Source organism: Ciconia boyciana, chromosome 7 (genome assembly GCF_034638445.1).
Source record: "Ciconia boyciana chromosome 7, ASM3463844v1, whole genome shotgun sequence".
Classification (NCBI taxonomy): domain Eukaryota; kingdom Metazoa; phylum Chordata; class Aves; order Ciconiiformes; family Ciconiidae; genus Ciconia; species Ciconia boyciana.
Window position 1 is genome coordinate 3,846,005 of NC_132940.1, and position 22,506 is coordinate 3,868,510.

Genomic DNA, 22,506 nt, shown 5'->3' on the forward strand with positions numbered 1-22,506 from the left:
CTAGTTAGTTGTGCCATCAAATAGGAGCAAGTGAAATTTTTTAACAAAACTAGAAGGACACAAGGAAGCAATTTACTCCTAAAAAGAACACAATGAAATTAGCTAAAATTGGGGGGGAGCACCAAACCAAAACCAACCCATGCTTTCTATCATAATTCAACCACATCATTAAAAATAATCAACATTCAACCTCACTATATATTAAAAAAAATTCCTTGCTGATCACATTTTAATCCCAACTGTATCAGGCCCAGGTAGAGCTGCTTGTTTGGGGACTGGGGCTGTCACTTTTTCCATTGCAAACCCCTACTTAAGGGGATTTATAACTTGGCTGCAAAAACATACTCTGGGCTAAACCTGGCATATGTAGCTTTAGCCCTGGAGCACATTTTTATTTTGTTGGGGGTTTTTTCCAGCTACAGCGTAGAAAAAAATTTTTGCTCACTAGGTCTGGACATATCTGTGAACTTAATTGTAAGTACACAGTAATAAGTAAAACTGTTAAATATATGCAATTAAAGTTACTCTACAGTGCTGCATTATTGCTTTTTTGTATACAATTTTTTGTTTAGTGGCCAAGGAATTTAAACAACACTTCCAGCATTCCATTAATCCCTTCCTTTAGGAATCACTATTTCCTCCATTAAGCAATAACTGAAGAAAATGTTTTAGGTCTTAGTGATATCAGTATGAATTTTTGATGCTAAAGGGTGAACAACAAGTAAAAGCAAGAGCGCTGTACACCTAACAAATTAATCTTTCAGAAGGCCTAATTCTGTTCCCATTGATGTCAATTAAATGTTCTTTGCATCCACTAAAAAAGGGTTCAAATTCAAAATATTCCACAAAGAGCACGTATTCAATAGGAAATTAATGTCTTTTCACTTGCAGGCTGAGATACCGATAGATGTACATACATATACACACAAAATAGGTATTATTTTAACACTATCAAATAAATATTTTTCCTGAGCAAATAGGTCTAGTCTGATTCCGATAACTTCAAAGCTGCCCCAATACCTCTTTATACATATTTAAACAAACTGATATACTAGCTTATACACAAAAATGTCTTTCAACACTCAACAAACAAGTTATAATGCATAACAGGAACCACTATTCCTGAGACTGTTGTAAATTTTTTAGGAGTGACAAATATTAAGGAAGATTATCCACCACAAAAGCTAATGCCAAATTGCTCAAAAGACTGAGCTAACAGACTACAGATACAAATACATTCAACACAAATATTATCTCTGCCCTTATAACTCTTGATACCCATGTTAAAACATTTCAGAAAAAAAACCAAAACATGAAGTCATAAGAGGTCACAAGAATTTGACATTTTGTCCACAAAGGAGGAATGAAACAGTGAAGAAAATGAATGTGACTTCCAAAGCACTACTCTATCTGCTTCCACAATTAACTCTTGAATACTACTATTGCACACACAGCTGCCAAACTGGAATTTAATACCAGCATTTTTAAGAAGGCTAAGCAAACAGGAAATCTATCAGTTCTATTTTTGGCAGGGGTTGTTTTGGTTTTTACCTCCAGAAGTTCATCCTCCAGTTGCAGAAGACCAAGTGCTGCAGCTGGACCATCTGAAGCAATTGATGATATATAATGATGTCCATCAAACGTGTCAAGCTCAAGTCCTAATCTCAAAGTGTGGAGGGGTAATAGCTGCCAAAAGATAAGTATGGCTGAGAATGTATATATCTATCTACTGCAATATAAACACATTTAGGATTCAGTAGCCCCAAATTAAACTAAGCACACAGTAAGATGATTAAGTCTTCATACTGACATCGTCTGCATTACAGCGCAAGTGTCCATAATTTCTCTATACAAATTGTTTGCACAAATAAAAACAACCAATCTGCCCTTTGGGGGAAAAGGCAATTTGAACTGTATTCTTAAATAACGTTACCATATTGGAAAAAATGCAGAGAAAAGTACCACTTAAAGTCTATCCTACCCAAAAGGGGAGTTTTCAACAAAACTGAAAGAAATTCCATAATCACCATAAAAACTCATCACAAGATCAGCTGTCTTACTCCTTTAGGAGCTACACTACTTTGAGGTAGGAAAAATATCCATGAAGCGTCCTCTGCAAATAGCTAATAATACTGGCATCCTTGTTTCTGCGAGGTGAAATCACTGATTTTGTGTTAGCCTTTTCCCAGTGGGCCTTCTTAATTTGGAATTTTTCTCTAGGGAGCCTCCAACCATTAGTGTCTTATGTCTGCTAATATTAGGAAGACTAGCATAAAACTGATACACTATCCAGACAAGACAGCAGAAATCACGGCAACCTGGGAAGAAGAGATGATCAGCAGTATCTGCTCCTTGAGTTTGGCCATCTTCTGGCTTTTTATTACTTAAGTTGAAACACTGACTGTCCTTCTGGTTCGCAATTAATTCTGGATATTCAAGTAAAAGGAGCAATCCATTGATCGTCAACATTCCCTCACACCCATGTCTGGATTATGAATTTATGGCCTTTCTTTACTGAGACATCCCACAAGTATATAAATGCATCATTTCTACAAACCTCTTTTGCACAATATTAACATATGTATCTTGAAAATCTCTCGAAAGTCTTGGAAGACTGAAATTAATTTCAGCTCTGACCATTTCAATTAAATGGACCTCCCTCTCCCTGAGCCAGGATCACTATGGTAAACTCCTCTGCAGGACAACAACAGTGTTCAGCAGAGTTTCAACCTCTGCTCCATTCTGTAGTGGCTTTCAACAACCAAATTTCAATGCAATTAAGTACCCCAAAACTTGAGGCTTATATGCATGGTTTGGAGTTTTGTTTGTTTGTTTGTTTGTTTTGTTGGGGGGGTGGGGGGTGGTGGTGTTGGTGTTAAAAGGCTCATTTGCCCATGCTACAAAAAGGTATTGGACCAGTTCAGAAGATAAACAGAATAGCAGAATATTGGCAGCCTTTTTCTGGAAAAGTAAGATAGAGCCACAAAGCCAGTAAATTTCTGAAACACATAAATCTGGAATTGTGTCATGCCCTTCTAGGATTACTCCGCCAACACATACCATGAAGGAAACCATCATGTAAGTCATACCTTTGAGTACTTCTGGAGCTCTGAATCATCTGTAATGGGCATATCCACATTCACAACCTAAAAATTGTACATCATAACATTTTTCAATAGCAGGATAATAAAGACTTTACTGGAATGATGAATTCTGGCAAAAAACTGATGAGCAAAATAAACTGTACTTAAACAAAGTCACATTGATGCAAAATAATTTTAAACAAATGTTAGAAAACTCTTTCAGACACAGAACATTTACAACTAGGAATGTGGTGATTATGCACTATTAGCAGACTCCAATATTAGCCTATTCCCGAAGCCTGAGTGCCAATTTTAGTCAAGTTCAGTAATCCTGTATAAGCACAAAATGCCATTATGTTTGACACAAATACCCAGACTGACTTGCCAATCAGAATCTGAAAACTACGATAGCTTAAGTTATTACTTGAGGCTGTAGTACAGCCATCTAACATCTAGACTAAACCACCATCTTCTGCAGCATGTTTCTAACATGGCTTGAAATACATGAGTTTAATTACCAAATTTGAATGCAAAGTGGATTATTTAAAACAGTGACAAGAAATCCCTTCAGTATATCTTCATTTTTTAAATATTAATAAAATAACTATGTTCACCACCAGTTTTCTTGTAATGTTCTTCCTTAACATAATTTATTTATCTGTAACCTTAGAAGGTTATTTACTCCAGTTTAAAAGTAATAAGATGACATCTGTGGTGATCTATGGCCCAGAGTTGGAGTCTGGGACACTGAAGTTGCATATGTTTGGGAGGATTGCTACACTTGTTAGATTTGGAAAATATATAGCCTTGCAAAAAATCAGGTAACTTCAGGCTCCTTTGGAAATTTCTAGTTAAGAAAGTATTTATGAAACAATACTAAGCCTCAGCTTTTTCTTTTGGCTTAATTTTAAATAGGGCTTCCAGCATCTTGTTTTCCAGTACCTAGGGTATTTTTCCCAACAGACAGAATCCATTTCATGTCCGTTCAGTTGTAACTAAATGAATCTATGACTGATAACTCCTCAGCTTGACTGCTCACGCTTAGGCACCTGGCAACAAATACCACACAGTCATACATCCCTGTAGAGACTTCCAGGGTCTCCTTCTGTTTCAGCAGGATCTCAGCTCCTTGCATTGGTACGACAAAGGATCGGCAACACAGCAGCCATGAGTGACACCAAACCCTCTCCTCAAACAGCTATTTCCTCTGAAGAGAAATACTTCTGAGAGAATACTCAAACCTGTAGGCACCTTCAGGATTACTTTCTGGGAGCTGAGTGTAGGAGTGAGGATAGCGTGAAACAGGGACTGCGCTATCAAGCTGAAATCAAACTAAACATTGTTATTGAACGCAGCCAAGCAAGACTAGAGGTAGGTACAGATAACAAGAACTGGAAGAACCGAAAAATGACTTTCAAAATGGGGTGCCACAACAGTTTCCTTCTATTATTTAAAAGGACCAATCGTGAACATTTTCACTCGTGACATTTTACTGGTGGCAGCTAAAGAAGAATTAGAAACGGACGGTTTCACGAACTAAGCAGATTTTCGTCCGCTGTGGGAAGTGTGATAGTGCTAAGGGAAGTAATATCAGACTCTTGAAATGTAAGGATGGGAATACCAAGCAACTGAAGTGGGCAGCCAAACAGATTTATTGCATCATGTACATAATCTTACATGAACTTCAGATCTTAAAGGAGTGCTAATGGAAAGAAGAGAAGTGAGTTTCTCAAGGCAATTCTTAAAGCTACTTTAAATCTTCCAGCGAGTGACTGGAATGATGGCTACTCCAAGTGTCTCTAAATCAACTGGACAAGCATTGCAAAGACAAACAGGGCATTTTCTTGGTGGTGGTGAGAATTTTTTAAGTCTTCGGAAAGAACACTGGCTGGAGTCTTTTATCTGTTCTCACTAGCTAACACAGCACTGAAAAGCAGTAGTGAATTACAATTTCAGTCAACTCCTTATGATGATTCATCAAAACAATCTTTTGCTTGGCAATTATTTAATACAAAGTGAAGAAATATCTAACAGACACTGGCACCACAAAGTTACACTACCGTGAATTACTTCCTATTTTCCCAGCACGTTTGAAAATCATTCTTTCGTTCTTCTAATAAAATTGTAAGATTGTGAAACACAGGAGCTCTACCCTAAGCCTTTTTTTCCCAGTGCACAATAAAACAAGTGATATGATGCAGATTTAAAAGGACAGTTGATTTTCTTAAATCACTGTTCCTGTCTAGAATCTGTATAACAATAGTATCTATACAAACTGAATTTAAAAAAAAAAAAAAAAAAAAAAAAAAAAAGAAAAAACAACTCATTATAACACTCCTATATTTGAGCCTTGATGTTATGGGAAACAAAATTTGATGTTACTGATCTGTTCCAAACACTAACCTGTTCTATAAACAGCCTGTAATGCTAAACTCACAGATCTGTAATTTAAAGAAATAACATACATAAATGTAGTTTATTGAAAGATAACATACCATAACTTCGTATTCAGGTCCCAGCAGGTTTTCCCACTTGGATTTCAGCTCATGTGCTGGAGGGAGTGGGACTCGTCCTAAATATGAAAGTGAATATTAAATTTACAAGCATATTGTACATTCAGAAGTACGTTTACTTCTAAGTGCTTCAATAAAAATTCAGTGTAAATAAAAGATTAGAGGGAATAATCCCAAAAAGGAAAGTGCATTAAGCTGAGTCTATCAAACAGTGCAAATCAAAAATGTGTTTTTTAGGAAAACAATGCAAAATGTCAGCTACTGCTAACGTGTGATTTATTCAACTGAGAAGCAGAAGAGGTGATGCTTGTATTGATGAGATGCGAGTTCTGTACCATATAGTACTGTAAATAAATCATTCTTTCAGGCTGCAAAACAAATTTCACACAACTTCATAATTTGTTGCTATAAAAATGCTTGCCACTCCAGGGAAGCATTATCTCCCACCAAAATGAACCCCCTTAAGAAGTAAAACACCTGACAAGATATTGCTGTTATCGAGGGACTGCATCAGCACAATGCAGTCACAGACTTTATTTATACATTTGGCAGGTATAAAGGCTTGTCTAGTTTAATTAGGCCAGTAAGTAACATGAGCTTTAATATAAGCTCCAGTTCTAAACCAGTCTTCTGTGGGAACTTGGCTATCTTGACATTTATATCTTTTCAGCTTTCTTACTTATGCAACCAAGGCAGTATTACATTCATGTAAGACAATTTGACAGAGCTAGACAGCATAAAATGACTGGCTGCCCTGCATTTGACCTCATCCAGAAGCTCAGCGCACATATAAAGTTCCAAGCCGAAGCAATGTCTAACTGGTAAGAATCAAGCTCTAAAGCAAATTCCATCTAGCAGCTACAGCAGCAGCAACTGGGGCCTGAATTACCTAAAACTGGATTTTTCCCCCAAACGACTGTAATAGTTTGTCAGATGTCTAGACAAGGCACAGACCACTTAGTATTGCTGATGTGTTGTACTGAAATTTAGAATGTAAATCACGACCTCACATTTTGCACACAAACTAGCAAGTAAAATACCTCAAGGGGGGAATTTTGAAGACACCAAGAGAAGCTCAGAGCCTACCTACCAGCAAAAGCCAACACAAATGGGATGTCAAGCTGCCTTTGCTTTCAACACCTTTGTAGACTGCAAAGATAAACACGAGCTTTGCAATACAATCCTCATTACATCATTCTATAACTTTGAAGTTTTCCACTCATTAAAAACAAAAGATTTAAGTTAATTTATACAACAACATAACCCATCACTGTATCTCTTCCACTCACTTTCTGTCATGCCAGATAGGCAAATTCTGTCTGATCTGCAGTGAGACACCACACTCCTCAGAGCCTAACAGCTGAGATTTCACTTGGAAATATCCAGAGCATCTTTAACCTATAGGCTCAAGGAGATACAGATATTCAAGGATTCCAGCAGTTCAGATAACTATTTTCTGTCACCAAAAAGAAACCCCACCAAGAATAAAAACTTGGGTTTGTAAATACAGACCACAGTGCTCTCTGAAATAAATTATCTCCTTAAAAAAAAGACAGACAAATTTTCCCAAAATTCTCAGCTGTGAGTTAAGGATTTTTTCCTCCATTTAAATTTAATTGAGGTTTCTAAGGAGAAGTCTTCTTCGTGAGCCTTGCTATCAAGCACAGGCTGATCACTAACTTTTCTTCCCAACTGTAGCAAAAACAGAACACCTTCTATTTGCAGAAATACATAGGGACAGAAATTCTTTAGTCTTTTTTTCTGCTATTACAAAGTTACAGTGTGAACACCCAGGAGCTAAGCACCTGCAATCCCCTGTGCAGCCAAATATAGATTCTAAGGTTCACCAGGAGTAATGAATCTTAGGGTCAAGCTCAAAGTTCAGTTCAGTAACTGCAAGCTGTGTTCAGCTTGCTGAATACAGATTTTTTTTGTCACGTCCAAAACACATTACCAAAATCTATGAGTTGTTCAGAGCAGGTGCTGATGCACGTCTCCATTTGAAGCTTCCCCTTTTCTTTCAAACACACTTTGAAGTCTTTGCCTGTAACTTCCTCAGAACTGTGGAAACGTTAGCAGGAGGGATTTGGATTAAATATATTCAATTCCAATGGTGTCACCCAATTCACTTAAAATGCTCCTTTTTCCCCAAACAGCTTTTTCCACATGGCAGCTAAGAAGTTTCTTTCTAGTGTCTCATCCAGCTTGATTTCTCATGAGCTATGTACCACGTCTTCTGGAATGTGCAAGGCCTCAGAAATGAAAATGCTTCGCAGGGACAGCTTTCATTAGCAACAACTTTCAACATATTTAGTCTGCCCTTCTGCCTGCGCTTCCATACAGTTTTTCATTTCTAATTAGCAAGCGTCAAGAATAAATCACAAGTGCATTGTAAAAATCATCTTTCCTGGTCAAAATTGCTGGCATCTTCAAAACTGGGATCTTTTCTTCTTGCAGTTTCCTCCTGGTTTCACAAATGTACTGTACAAGGATGTGTACATCTTGTACATCTTTAAGTGCCTGACTAGCATCATCATATCTTTTGGGTTTTGAGTACTGCTGCAAGGCAAAAGAAAGCAGTTCTGCCCAGTCTGCGGTCTTGCAGATGCAGCTGTTAAGTTAATTGCCTCTAGTCTGCTAGCAGAAAGTTTCAGGCCTCATGCACATTGCATCCTAAACCATGTTGCCTTTGTAACAGAACTGCTTAAGCACGGTTTTGCCTGGCCAGAATTACTATTTAATGCCTCTCCAGGAAACACAATTTAATAAGAATTTCACACAACTGGGCTTAAAGGGAAGTAATACGTATTTTATAAAACATACCTTTTACATTAAACTTCTAAAAGCATTTCCAGAGTTTAGTCAGAGCCTTAAATTAGCAGTATTTACTTTAGCACCATTATAATGAAGTGCCCATCACCATGTCCAAAATAAGCACCTATCTTTGGAATTTAAACTTGGCCATTAAATTCTATTCAGAGGTGAAATCTTATACATCGTATTTCAGTATGAGTAAACTTTGCAACTAGGTATTTCAACTTCTTAACATAGATACACACAATTTATAGTTGCATAAAGCTTTTGCAGAACCTTGTAACTTAAAGTGGTTTTTTACTACGTAAAACCCCAGGTTAATCAAGCAATGATACTTGCTTACCATTGCATTAAATGCTCCCTATTCATTACTTGGTTTCAAAGTAAAGTGGCTGACAAACCACTCCCATTGCATTATCCTGCTGGCCAAGGAGGACCAGCACTGCTAGATGGTATCAAGGGCAGCATCCAACTGCAAACAGTACCTTCGGTGTTTAAATTTTGGTATCCCAAGACACACTGTGCATACAAACACATTATCCTGTATTCTCCAGGGTAAGGGGAGCTTGGATACATAGAAGAAAGAAATCTCATAGTACACGTGCTACACGATGCACCGGGGAATGCAGTGCAGATATACAACACTGGCCCTGAAAGGAATCAGCATGGGTCCAACCAGCAGCTATGCATTCCAGGCAATGAAGTCCTTGTCAGACCCAGGTGCATCTGCACCATACTCTGCAGAGCTCCGAGGAAGGGGATTACGAGATTTGCACAATGGTAGAATTGAAGGGGAGCCACTCATATACATACAACTTGGTTATAAACTCCTTTTGAAACTAACATCTTTGGAGTATTTGTGGAGAGGCAGTGGATCCACATCAAAGCAGTTTGGGTCTGCTATGAAAAGGGCTCAAAAATACAGTTTGATCCAAGCTGATTATCAGCAGAACAGGGATCACTAAGGCATATCTAGGTCACACACCTTGAGACTAGGTGTGTGAAAGCCAGGTAAAAGCAATTTTAGTTCCCAGCATAAACTGATCCTGGCATTGATATACCATATTTGCACAGCACTAAGTATTAGGTAACAAATTCCTCAGAAAGTTCTCTTTGCATCAGGGCAGACATCTGCAGCCTGTGACACAAGATAACCCAATCACAAGTAGTCAGGAACTGACTACAGAGATATTGTTCGCTTCAGTAGAAAAAGAATATATTTTATGCATAGAAAGTTCCACAGTAAAAAAGGACTGGGTAAGTGACACAGGACAGCATGCGTTGCTCTTTTCTAGCCTCTGTCATAGTGAGTGTAAGTCCTCCTGGCTCTTCTGCCCCTAAATACATCCTCCTGCTAAGTCCTTAAGTTATTCGTCCATTCTAACTACAAATCAATATATGCTTTTCCATTCATACAGCTAAAACAATGCTTTGATAACCTCACATCTCAGCTACTCAACCACCTCTGTTTTGGCTTCCTATTTCTGGGAACATGCAAAAGTCACAACAAAGGATGTCTGGTTACAAGGCTTGGACAGAAAAGTAAAACAGAATGGAACATAGGAACTGCTACATTTCTCTCGTTTCCAGGTTGTCTTTAATACTGACAGATCTTCCACAATCATAGCAAAATTGTTATTCATTGACAGCCATAATTTAGAATCCTCTATTACATCTACATAACTTAGAAACTACAAGGCATAAGGATAATTTATGCTGACTTTAACACAAGCTGTAGAAATTCACCCAGAAGTTCCTGTAGAAGAGCCCAGAAATCTGTAGGGGAATTGAAGCACGCCTTCTGGAAAGACCTTCAACCTTGCTTCAGAAGTTAGCCAAAAACCAAAGCAATCCATGCCTTTGTGATCTGCCCCTATGTCCAGTTGCCTTTGCTGTTAAAAACACATGCCTAATTTGAACTCCTGTCCAGCTTCTGATTCCAGCTATCGGGTCTTTACGCCTATTTATGCCTATAATGCCAGACCAGAGATTCTCATCTGCCTGTATAGGTGTGCAGTCAATAATTTCCAGTTCAGCTAGTAAGCTCAGGACAAGCAAGCGAGAAATGGCATGTCTAGAGACCGAACTCTAGTTTCCAACAGTAGCATGGCAGGAAGCAGTATGCAACAGTATTAGTACCAACAGGTAAATGAGTTGGGTCTGGGAACCAGCAGGCAGCAAGAAGAGGTTCATTGCCAAGTGGGGAATCTCACAGGAGGTGGACATAACTTGTGCTAGTCTTCCTACTTCTCCAGCACTCCAGGAAATGTCAGTGACCAGGAGCACTATAAGCAGGACAAACAAACAGGAGCAAGGCAGTTACATGGCAGGTGGCACACAGGCGAGACAGATGTTCATGGAAATGGCATCTCTCTCATCTGTGTGGAAAATGACCTACAAATGGAGACATGTCACAAGACATGATCCCCTGTCCCTGCTGCTGCAGCCACCTCTGGTCCTTCAGCAAGCCCTACTCAGTCAAAACTCCCAAGGGAGGATGCTGCAGCTCAGGTCACAGTTTGTAGGAGGCCAGGTTGAGCAGCTCAGAAGGTGAGTTCTGACGAAGTTACTGCAGGGCCAAAAGAAGAAACTGCAACAAATGGGCATCAGAGATGAGGTACAGGAAACCAACAGAGTATTTTGAAAAATCTCTGCAGATGCAGGAGTCTAAGACCTGTGAGGGCAAGAAGATAGATATGACTGAGGTAACACTGGATCTGGAAGTAAATGTGAACTCCCAAGAGTTCCATCTGCTGATGCTGTTCACCTAGCAATCTGGTTCAGGGCCCTGGCAGCAGAGGAAGATGAACAAATCTCTGTCAGGAGAAGACTGCAGGCAGGAGACCTCGGATCATCAGAGTAGGACCAGGGCTAGAAAGAGGAATTGGTGAGCTGGAGGCATTCAGCTCTGTAGAGCTTATGAGATTCATTTCAGAGTACTGAAAGGGCTGCACCTTCACTGTCTATAATCTAAAAGAAAAAAACCCCAAAAACTAAACATGGCAATCAAAGGGGGATCACTAATGACTGGAAAAGGGCAAACTTTATGCAAGGAGGAAGATCCAGAGAATTATAGGCCAGTCAGTCTCACCTTCGGCCCTGGAGAAATCATGAGATACTTTCTTTTGGAATGCATTTCCAAAGACATAAATGATAAGAAGGCAAATCAGGAACAGTTAATATAGTTTTGCCAAATAACCAACCGATCTGACTGCCACAATAGTTATGTGGATGAAGGGTGTAATACACTTCAACTTTTCCGAAGCTTTTGACATCATTTACATCGGCATTCTCATTTGGAAACTGAGGAAGCGTGGGTTTGATGACTGCTAAATAGCCTGAAAACTAGATGGACCACTGCGATCAAAGACAGCATTAACCAGTGGCTTGACAGCCAGTTATGAGAGAAGGTCAATAGCTACAGGGGCTAATATTATCCAGTATCTTCACCAGTGACCTCCGTGATGACACAGAACGCACTCTCGGCAAACCTGTGGACAGTGCTACATTTTGGGGATAGGGCAGGATGGAAGAGTTGATAGATCCAACAGGTAGAACTTTACTTCAGAGGGACCTGAATAAAAAGCATTACAGAGCAAAAGCTAAAGATGGAGTAAGCCACGACAGCCCATCAGTACTGAAAATGGATTAAAGACAATTCCAAAGACTGAGAAGAGACACTGCAAGATAGCCTATCCACCTGTTTTATGTAGACTCTGCTGCTTTTCATTTTGAAGATTATCCTTCTGTTCTTGGTTTTCCTCATTCTTAGTGTCCACACTAGTTTCAGTCCCTACAGCTCCCGGGGACACAAAGGTTGGAACAGTTGGCTGCACTGTGAAAACAGATGAAAAAAAATAAATCATATGCTGCAAAATATATGAAGTAGTAACACCACCTCACTAACTACTTTTTTTTTTTTTTTTTTTTTTGCTATACAGGATTTCCTGAATCCCTCATTTCTGTTTCTTTCCATTCCTCCTTAAGTATCTAATTTTCTACAGGGTGCCCTCACAAAATCTAGGATCATGTGGTATCTAGTCCTAATTGTTAAATTAGTTAAGTGTAAATTGAGTGAAAAATAACATTAGTTACTGAAAAAGGGGCGGGAGGGGGGGAAGTATTACCTCTATCTGAAGGTCTTTCTGAAGAAATAGTAGAAGAAGGTTTCCTTCTAAGTAAGGTAAGGCGAACAGTCTGTCCTGTGTTACGCAATGCCTCTACCACTTCTTGGTTGGTATAATCCTGTATATTAATTCCATCAACCTAAAACAAGAAAATCGTATCATATAATAGTAATTACAGTACATTCTTAGGCTGTACCATACAGTGTAAGCAACATCCACATTATTTTGTGCAGAAATTATAGGGTTATTCACCCAAGACAGTAGTATTTGCAAAACAATCTCATTAAATCAGTTACATTTCACTAATTAGATAATATTTTCAAAATGCATTTTAAAAGGAAACACAACAGTAATTTCTTCTGTCTTCATGGGGCAACCACAAAACAGAATTTACTAATCTGATGTAAGTATGCACTGATGTCCCCCTACAATTATTTTTGCTTACAAAAAAAACAGCTTGAGGAGTATTGTGGATGAAGCTTCCCAGCAAGAGTAGCCAACCTAGAACTCTGTTTCGTTCATTATCACTGTTAGTTTTCTCATGGATTTCTAACATGCCCCCCCCAAGCTTATACACGTAACTGTTTGTATAATTCACTCTGAACAGCCCAATTCTTACATTAATTCAGATGTTTTAATTTACACCCAAAATACTCTGTTCATCTCACTGTTAGATCATGCATCAATAGGGGCTTCTCCTGCAAAGCTGCAGATAAAAGCACAAGGTTGTATCAATTCTTGCTCTCATAAAGGAGAAGCTGACTTTGGAAGGTCTGGCATAGCACACATTTTAAAAGTAATTTAAAATCATATCTCTATAAATATTATCTCTTAAAACAAAAAGACTGTGTAATTCATTCCTGCTTGTACTGTGAATGCAAAACTGGCTATTATTCAACTCACTGTTATTCAATGGTTTGTAATTTTTCTACACATAAAGCTTGGGTTTCTAAACCTAAATTGTGACTATTAACATTTTGATTGTATCCACACTGTGCTACACAGTCATTAAGGACCATAAACAGTGTGCCACATCTTGCAAAATCTTAACTATCCTCAAACCCCATTCCATTCAAACAGAAGCTAACGCTGCTCATCTTTACTTCATGCCAAAAGCCAAGATTCTCCACTCTGAAACATTTTAATCCAAATGCTTGCCTCTTTCATAGTTAACTACTATTTACTACTTCTTTGAATGTAAAGTAATATTTTAACCACAGCAAGCCAAAGCTCATTTCTGTTACAAATCTACCTAAACAAATACGAACCACCAAATTATTTCCTCTGCAAAGCAGATGAGGTTTAATTAACTTTAGAAAGTCTTTACTATGTTGTTCTTTTAACCCTGAGATGTGTAATGAACTATTAGTTCTACAACAACATATAAGCAGACTATTTTACTTACAGCAACAATTTTGTCATGAACATGGATTTGGCCATTGTGGTCAGCAGCACTACCAGGTATTATATTTTTCACGAAAATCCCTGAAGGTTCTGTTGGCAGGGGGAGGGGAAGAAAAGAAACAAGTCACTACATTAACCTAATTCGTTTCTTTTCTTATTAAGATTTTTAATTATAGCCTTTTTCACACACTTCTTCTGTCCACAAAGTTATGATTCTGTAAACCACCAACATTTGCATGTTACCATTCACACAGCCTAACATAGAACAACTGAGGATCTCTGATGGAAAAAACAGCACCGATACAACCACGTGTACACTGACCTCAAAATTTTTTCCTTAAAATGGCTCACAAAAGGCCACCTCCTCCATGGATTCATCCTTGTGCTTACCCAGGCTTTAAACCACAATCAATTAAATCCATGCTGCATTTGATTTCAATAGGACTACCTAAGCTAAAAGTAAAGTATGTGCTTAAGTACTTTGATCTGGACTTCAATCATCTTACAGCTAAAGAATTTAGTACTTTAAATCTTAATGAAAAATGATTTTAAAAAAACAAAACAAAACAGAGAAACATGGAAATCAGAAAAGCTGTCCTTTGTCATGTTTGATGTTTGATTATTAATTCTAACTTCTAATTAGAACAAGGAAATAAAAACAACCAACCAACCAACCAGTAAAAAACACAACCATCAGTTGAAACAACAACACTTCCCTTCCACAAACTCCTGCAAAATATGAGATGCTGATCTTTAATTCTAGCGAACCTTGATAGTTCATCCATCCTTTTCTGAACTCTAACCTTCCTCAGACACCTGCCCAACATGGTTTGTCCACGCTCAGCAGAACCCCTCTACTGGTGCTTCAAACCCACCTTTTCCTATTTCCTGACACGTGCTCCTCCCCAACCCAGTTCCCAGTGCTCACCACACTGGCCTGGGATTCCTGGCCGGTAATGCAAGAGGATTTCCTGGGAATGAAGAGGGCTGGAGAGCAACTCCAGCCACGCCACATTCCCAGAATACTTTCTTGAGTCCCACAAGGAAGGGATAAAAAGCACTACCCCTTTGTGTAAAACCAGATATTCAGTTGAGTCAATTTTAAAGACATTACCATTTATGGAACCAATATTTGAAAGACGAGTTAACAGCTCTAATTTAAAGAGGATTTAGAAAAAAAAAAACAACTGATTCCATGTCCCCATATCCTAGCACAGGTATTTTAATCTGTTCCCAGAGTTTAGACACTGAAACAGCCATCTGCCAAAGACAAGTACATGATCTTGTGAAGGTGGCATACACATTGTGCACAGCTAAGATTCTCTGCATCTCCTCCCTGGCAGAGGGATGGACTAGTTAATCTGACTGATCATTTGCACTCTAACACCTACAGTTCAATAAACAAACAAAAGTTGCCGGTTGAGCTATTTTGTACATACTGAAGATGCCAGTCAAAAGTTAACGCAAACTGGGGATGTCCGATACTCTGTTTTTGAAATTCTTCTTAAAATGCACTATCTGAATTGTGCTATATACCACAGGGGCAAAATAAGGAACAGTCTGGACAGGAACCTGACTGTGTTAGAGTCTGTTAGTGCAGGAACTGTCTGTTACAGTTTAATGTCTTGCACAGCAACAACACAACCATGTAGAATTCACAGTCCAGCAGTCAAGTGGGAATTTTTTTTTTTAAGCTAATTACAACTCAAAATTTTTGTGGCTGAATTTCACTTTGCAGCAAGTTCTCCAAATATCTTCTTCATAGATTTTGTAAGTTACGCTGTTTCAAAGAAGTGCTATCCATTTTCCCCATAGTAAATAAAGGGTATTTGAGAAGCCTCTGTCCTAGACTTTACTAAATCCTGTAGAACTCACCTACATCACATGTGCCAGCATATCCAACAATTGTTATCCCCAGGCTTTGCCCATTCTTTTTTATAAGTTCAACATCATAGGTCTCAAAAAGGTTGGTATTATCCTATAAGTAAAGCACAAGACAGTAAAAAAAAAAATATCTCATAATTTCCCAGTACCATTACAACATTGCAGCTTAATTAAGATCTTCAGAAGTGAGCAGTGATTTTGATTTTCCTGTTTTAGGAGGGATCATATTTGCAAGAGAGATATACCCAAGATTTGCTGAAAATAAGGTGTCACCCAAAGTCATTAGTTGCTTTTAAAATTCTTTCCTAATACTTTCTCCACATACCTGTCAGAAGTCTAATATTTATATTTTATGGAAAACAAAGGTTTTCCTTAGACTGCTTGGGGGCCATTTCCCTTTGGATTCCACTGCCACTTGGTAACAACAAACTTCCCAGTCAATCCCACAAGACAACAGAAACCCTGAATGCCCTCAGAATTTCTTCTCTCCCTTTCATATGTTAGTCCTGATAATCAGTGTCATGAATCCACTTGCCCGAGCTCTTTCTACTGGACAGTTAAGAAGCAAAAAAACCTGGTATAAATACACAGTGTTAATCACATCACACATTTCTGTCAGAAAAAGTGATGTTTATCTCTCCTTGTTATCTCACCTACTAAGGAAGTGAGGGGCCACAGGAAAGGGGTCTCAAAACAGAAACAGGTTCAATGCCCTGCAATGAAAGAAACCATGTGTATACATAGTAGGCACATCTCTACTACAGAAGTTGCCTACTTACATGCAAATATGGGAGAGTAGGTAGGTGTTTGAGCTTATAGTTTGTTTTTATGCTAGATCCCAAACACAAAACCATTCCAAAAGTCAATCTTACACACATCAGCTTAACAAGTTTGCTATGATCCTGTTCAGATTTGAACGCCACCAAACTGCAAAGAGCACTGGAAGCCTCCAGGTTGTCTAAGGCAATGGGAAGCAAAAGACTCACTAGTTCGCATTCAATGAAAATTATTTTTAAGACCTAACAGAGGAAGGGAGAGTATTCATTTGAAAATGCTTTATTGTTGAACTGATAAGATGACTTCTCATAACAAACAATACTTGAAAAGAGAAGCACATGACATGTTCTCCGAACCCTCCACTTACTACAATTACCAAAAAACCATAAAAGCCACCAGCTAAGATTACAATATGATTGGAGCTTACGCTGGAGAAGTATATGGAAAAAGGTCCCCACAAAGCTGGCCTCAGTACGCCTGTGCAACTCTACTCTGACAAGTAAAAATCAAAACTGCAAGACAGAGTTCAAATAGGACACACTAAAGACATTGGTGATACCAAAGAGAAAAAACAATCAAGCACATAGATCTGGGATTGCAAGGGATAAATTACAATACATGAAGTTGTTTGTTTTCAGTAATCAGATACAGCCCAATGAGATCAAAAAGAAGATGATGATCAGAGTAAGGTCTGTTAAAGTGATGAAATCAAGAGGGATAGTGTCACTGCCAGCAGCAAAAAATGGACCGGGAAATTGAAAAACATTTCTTAAGAGAGTGAACAAAAGAGAAGTTTAATCAAATGCTTGCCAAATATCAGCTTTGGAAGGACCTATATTAAAAGCAGACCAAAGTTATGGCCGTACCTTTTCACTTTTCACTGAAAGAGAAATCGATGGACAGCCATCTCCTTTCTTATCACGCACACGTCCCTCCACTAGCCAACTCATTAAGCTCATTAAATGCTTTCCAACTCTCTTGCTCCATAAGACGCTGATGGAGATGAAGCTAAGTTTGGATGCTCTGTCACTTATCTTTAGGAGAGGGAACCAAAAGAGTAAACAAACCTGTAGCAACATCTGAAATGGACCTATGGCCTTGAGAGTCCTGCTGTTTTGACAGTCAAAAGCCCTTCATAGTCAGTGCTCTGGCACTACAGAAATTTTCTCTAAGTAATGTTAGTGGTAGGATGCAAAACGTTAGAAGTGGAGTCTGGAAAAATCAAAGTACAGAGTCCTAAATACAGTCAGCACAAGTAGGCTGCTAACATTGCTGTCAGTATCTTGGAGAGTACAGATAATATGACAGTTTTCTTGTGCCTATGCACAGACATAAGTAGTTTCAGTTATTCTCTACTACAGGAAATTTAAAGGAAATCAAATATTAATATAAAACTGAAAAAACCTAACCATATATTAAAAATGCCATTCTGCTGGTTTGCAAAAAAGAAAAGGAAAATATTTTCTATTCCAAAGCTCACAGCTAGTGAAAGTGCTCAGAAACCAGAGAGAGATTATAGGGAAAAGTTCTGTTGTAAATCAGACACAAACTGAAAGGTGTCACTTAAAATCATCATTAAATTAACAAATACATTCAGATTAGCCACTATTCTTGACTTCAGCAAATCTCTCTCAACACCAGGAAGAGGAGTTTCTTCAAAGCTAAATATGAAGGTACTATTTAGTTCAGAAAACAATAGATGACATTCAGAAAGAAGTAGATGAAATTGCAACATGATTTTTTTCCCCCTCTAAACTACTTAGCAGGAATAAGGAGGACACTGAAAAGACATCCAGAAGGAATAACATTTTAGAAAGGCTGCAGCATCTACAATGCTCGGGATCGATTAGTGACAAACAGGCCTGCCTTTGAGGAGGGTAAGAGAGAAAACTAGTACTTTGTAGAGGAAACAAAACTAGGACCATGTTATTTTTTCCTAATACAGGCCTTGGGAAATATGATACAGCCAGAAAGGAAGTGCTTCATAACAATGCTGATTCTCTAGGAAAGCCTTTTTTCAGAGTATTAGACGAGCCCACTTTTAAGACTCCAACCTTACGTACAGAGATTACCTCCTCCCATCTCTCTGCCACTCACGTTTCCTACTACGCCAATCCCTCTTCTGAGAAGAGGAGCTTGAGAAGGACCCAAAATACTTTACTGACAGCTTCAGCCACAGTAGTCTTCCAGAGAGACGCAAGACACAAAGCTAATGGCTGCCTTTGCAGTGACTATGTCCAGTAAGGGAGAAGGTGAGTTTGTAACAATATGACCGCTAGACCTTTAAAAATGGTGCTTCAAAAAAAATAGCTCTCTCCACTCATATTCAAGAAACCAGACAAGAAAGAAAAGGCTACTCAGATTCTACACCTAAATCTAAGCAGCACTGTAGTAGCAGATGGTAAACAAGCACAGCTTTGTTTATGTTTCGAGACCTACTGTACACTTAGTGTAGCATTTGTTGATTTTAATTACTCAAAACTGAAAAGAATGACTTCAAAAACAAGAGACTTTGATATGACCATGATAAGATTTGCTAAAACAAGTTTCAAAATTTTTAGATATATTTCCTATCACAGACAGTAGCGTAGACTATGAAAACATTACACTTATGTTTCATAAAGAGATGACTGTGCTGAATAATTCTGGTGTGGCCATGGCACTCTGGATTTCACAGGGAAATTCACAGTCAAGTTTTAAATCCACTTACAAATGATTGATTAGCAAAATTGTAATGAGCTAAGAAGGAGAACTAAAAGTACCATTTATCGATAACGTTTATGGTCTTGGTAATTAAATTACCCACTCTGAAATAAATTCTGTAAAGCTGGTCATTCCGATCCCAAGATTATAGGTATTAATAACCTATAGGAAAAAGGGAAAAATTATAGAAGGCAGGGCTCTAATAATGACCACTTAAATACATGCATATGACACCTGGAAACTCAAAACAGGAGAAGCACTTTAGGTCTCAAGAACACTCTGTTCTCCTCCTCCATTCTGATCACAAGCCACAAACATACATAAAAACGTCATAAGTAAACACCAGATACTTACATTCCCATGTTGAAAGGAAGGTAATGTACTGACTGGCCAGCTCACAGGAGCTGGTGGAGTCTCCGTAATTTCACCCTTTGGGTCTCTTGCAACGATCATCCTAACAGAATTCCCACAGTTTCTCAGCACTTGGGCAACTTGTTCACTGGTCATTCCTTGCACATTGGTCCCTCCAATCTGTAAGATGTGATCTCCTGTCCGGAGCCTCCCATCCTTCAAACATAAATCAAATTGCAAATAATGTTTCCAGACTATACAGAAAATATCTTTTCCATTACAAAATTGAAACTCTGTACAGGCATCTTCATGGCCATGAGAGCCAATGCAAGAAAATACCATAAAATTGACCACCACAGCAACATACTAAATAATTCAGGGAAGTGTTTGCACTCTTTTTTCCACAGTAGTTAACAGTGGTAAGTTAACCTTTCCAAAACTGAGCAAGATACACAAGTTGAATAGCACCATTTCTAAGAAAGTGGTTACTGTTCTCGTTTAGGAGAAAACAGACAGCAACAGTGTTTTATAATCTCCCAGGTTGGTATGTACTGCTGTTTCATAGAATACTCCTCATCGGATAGGGGTTAGAATAAAAAGCACAGCATTTTGATTTAGGACTTTCTAGAGTTTTTCCTAATACTTCTATATTAGCCTGGCAATTCTTTTCTCATATGACTAGCTCCAACTTGAGCGAGTAAATCCACTGAAGGTAACAAGACTCCACACAAACCATTTTTTACATGATAATTATGATTCATGACCTACATCATCATTTCTATTATAAGCAAGCATTCATAGGACCAAATCCTCAGCTGGTATTGATCAGCAGAGCTCCACCACCTTAGGTGCATTGATTTATACAGCAATCATAGCAAAGTTATTCCCAGAACTAACTCAAACTCATTTACAAACTCATCCAATTTGAACATGTATATGTGCTCATTATTTCACATGTTCTTAATGATGTCTCATTCAGCTGAGAATGATGTGGTGAGTTCTTAACTTACATGCTTCATTTGCAGCCAAAACACTTTATTCCTTACAGCAAAACAGGTGTTACACAATAATTAAAAAATACTCATTTATACATGACAGGTTCAGAGGGAGGCAGTCAAGCAAAAGCCAACATTTTCCAGTAAAGCTGTCAATCTCCAGTTTTCATTTCCATCCGATAGTAGAGGAAGTACCTTAGCCTCTCTCTTTTGTATCTTAGTGGATCTTGTCTGCATGGGTTCCAGACCTCAAATATTGTAACTTGTCATGACCAAATTCACATTAAAAATCCAAATCTGTTTTGCTATTGCATGTGTTCTACTCCTGAAATGTAGCAACACTTAGCACTGAGTCTAAAGATTAGCAAAGGTTGCAAACTACCTGTGCAACTTTAAAAAGATACCAGTAACTTCAAAAGGCTTTGCATCAATCCTAAGCGTCTCCTTGAACCGGTCAGACTGCAAGGCAGGGATCAAAACCCCTTTAAAACGAAACCCAATAAAAACAGGATATCTTCAATCTATAAACTGAATCTTGCAAAACAATTACTTCAATAGGGCAGATTCTCTTTCCCGACAATTCATTTGGAGAGTTTGTCCCTATAGATGTTGCCAAATGTGCCAAATTCTACAGAGGATGTGCAAATCCATTAAGAGTATTTGTCTTCCCCCAGACTGACCAAAGACTGAAAATATCAAAAGTATTGAAAATATTAGAAGGTTAGACAACTTTTCAGAACTTCTGCATGTTCAACAATGTTATAAAAGCCAAAGCATGTCTGAAAAACAACTTAATTCATATCAGGTGCTTTTTCCTCAATCATACCTTCAACATATTTATTTATAAAGTGTATGTTGGCATTCAGACTTTGATGCTATCAGCTTCCTTTTGTTTAAGTATATTAGTTTATTTTAAGAGTGTCAAAACCAGTTAATTATACTTTACAATCAAACAAGAAGTGACATAATATAACAAATTACCCGATCTGCTAATCCCCCAGGAACAATTGTTCTTACAACTACTCCACTCGACTTTCCTCCTACAATTCCAAAGCCTAATCCTGAACCATCGTTAATCAGCTCAATGTCTTCAACGTGGCCCCAGTGAATCTGCAATTAATAAAAACAGGAGATTTTAATTTCAGTCGATCTTTAATGTTTCTCACTTTCACATGTACCAGGAATGACAAGAATTAATCAGAGCTATTTTCTCTCTCTACCCCACGTACTGGAGATCTGTTGGGTTTTGTTCAGTCAGCTTCATTTCCTTATAAATACGCAGTGGGATTTCTCATCTGTTTTTAAACATACATTTTGTCCTTCACTTTCAGGATAACAGGATACTAGGAAAAAGCTTGACTAAGAAAAAGCAATTTTAAGATTTTCTTGCCAAAATGAAAACTATCCTTTTAGTTTTTCATAAATCAAGAATACTGCAAACAACAGAGGAAAACAGAGGCAGGGAGCTTGCACTGGCCTAGTTTTCACTTAGCATTGCCCAAATTCTTATTTTGTTCTTTCACTTACACACTCTTAAACACCACCAGTACACGCTGAATTAATAGCACAGTACGATATTCTGCCATACTGAATTGGAAGCATGTTTCTAAGCTACACTGTACTGTGACCTTATGTTCTACAAGACAATCTGAAAATAACAAAGCTGTTAGGCAACCCAAACCCAGCCAATGTTTCTGTCAGATTAATATCTCATAGAAACCAAAATGGAGCAAAGTAGGCAGATTTAAGTCTTCTGTGAATAAAGGATTTATTAGCATACTGAAAATCTTTGCCAAAGCCAGTTAAATATCATAAAAGAAGTTTAAAGACCCCCTGTAGAGATATATATTTGTGT

The 22,506-nt window shown here is 38.2% G+C and overlaps 1 protein-coding gene across 8 annotated transcripts in view; it reads right to left on the bottom strand.

Moving 5' to 3' along the window:
- PATJ (PATJ crumbs cell polarity complex component) overlaps window positions 1-22,506 on the bottom strand; it is a 165,211-nt gene that overhangs the window by 127,073 nt on the left and 15,632 nt on the right. For all 8 annotated transcript variants that reach the window (XM_072868998.1, XM_072868999.1, XM_072869001.1 and 5 more), the window contains 9 exons: window positions 21,633-21,761; window positions 19,660-19,872; window positions 15,817-15,919; window positions 13,943-14,031; window positions 12,538-12,676; window positions 12,111-12,245; window positions 5,579-5,655; window positions 3,090-3,146; window positions 1,552-1,686 (listed from right to left, as the gene is read on the bottom strand). In XM_072868998.1, the coding sequence (XP_072725099.1) occupies window positions 1,552-1,686; window positions 3,090-3,146; window positions 5,579-5,655; window positions 12,111-12,245; window positions 12,538-12,676; window positions 13,943-14,031; window positions 15,817-15,919; window positions 19,660-19,872; window positions 21,633-21,761 (1,077 nt within the window). The remainder of the gene's footprint in view (window positions 1-1,551; window positions 1,687-3,089; window positions 3,147-5,578; window positions 5,656-12,110; window positions 12,246-12,537; window positions 12,677-13,942; window positions 14,032-15,816; window positions 15,920-19,659; window positions 19,873-21,632; window positions 21,762-22,506) is intronic.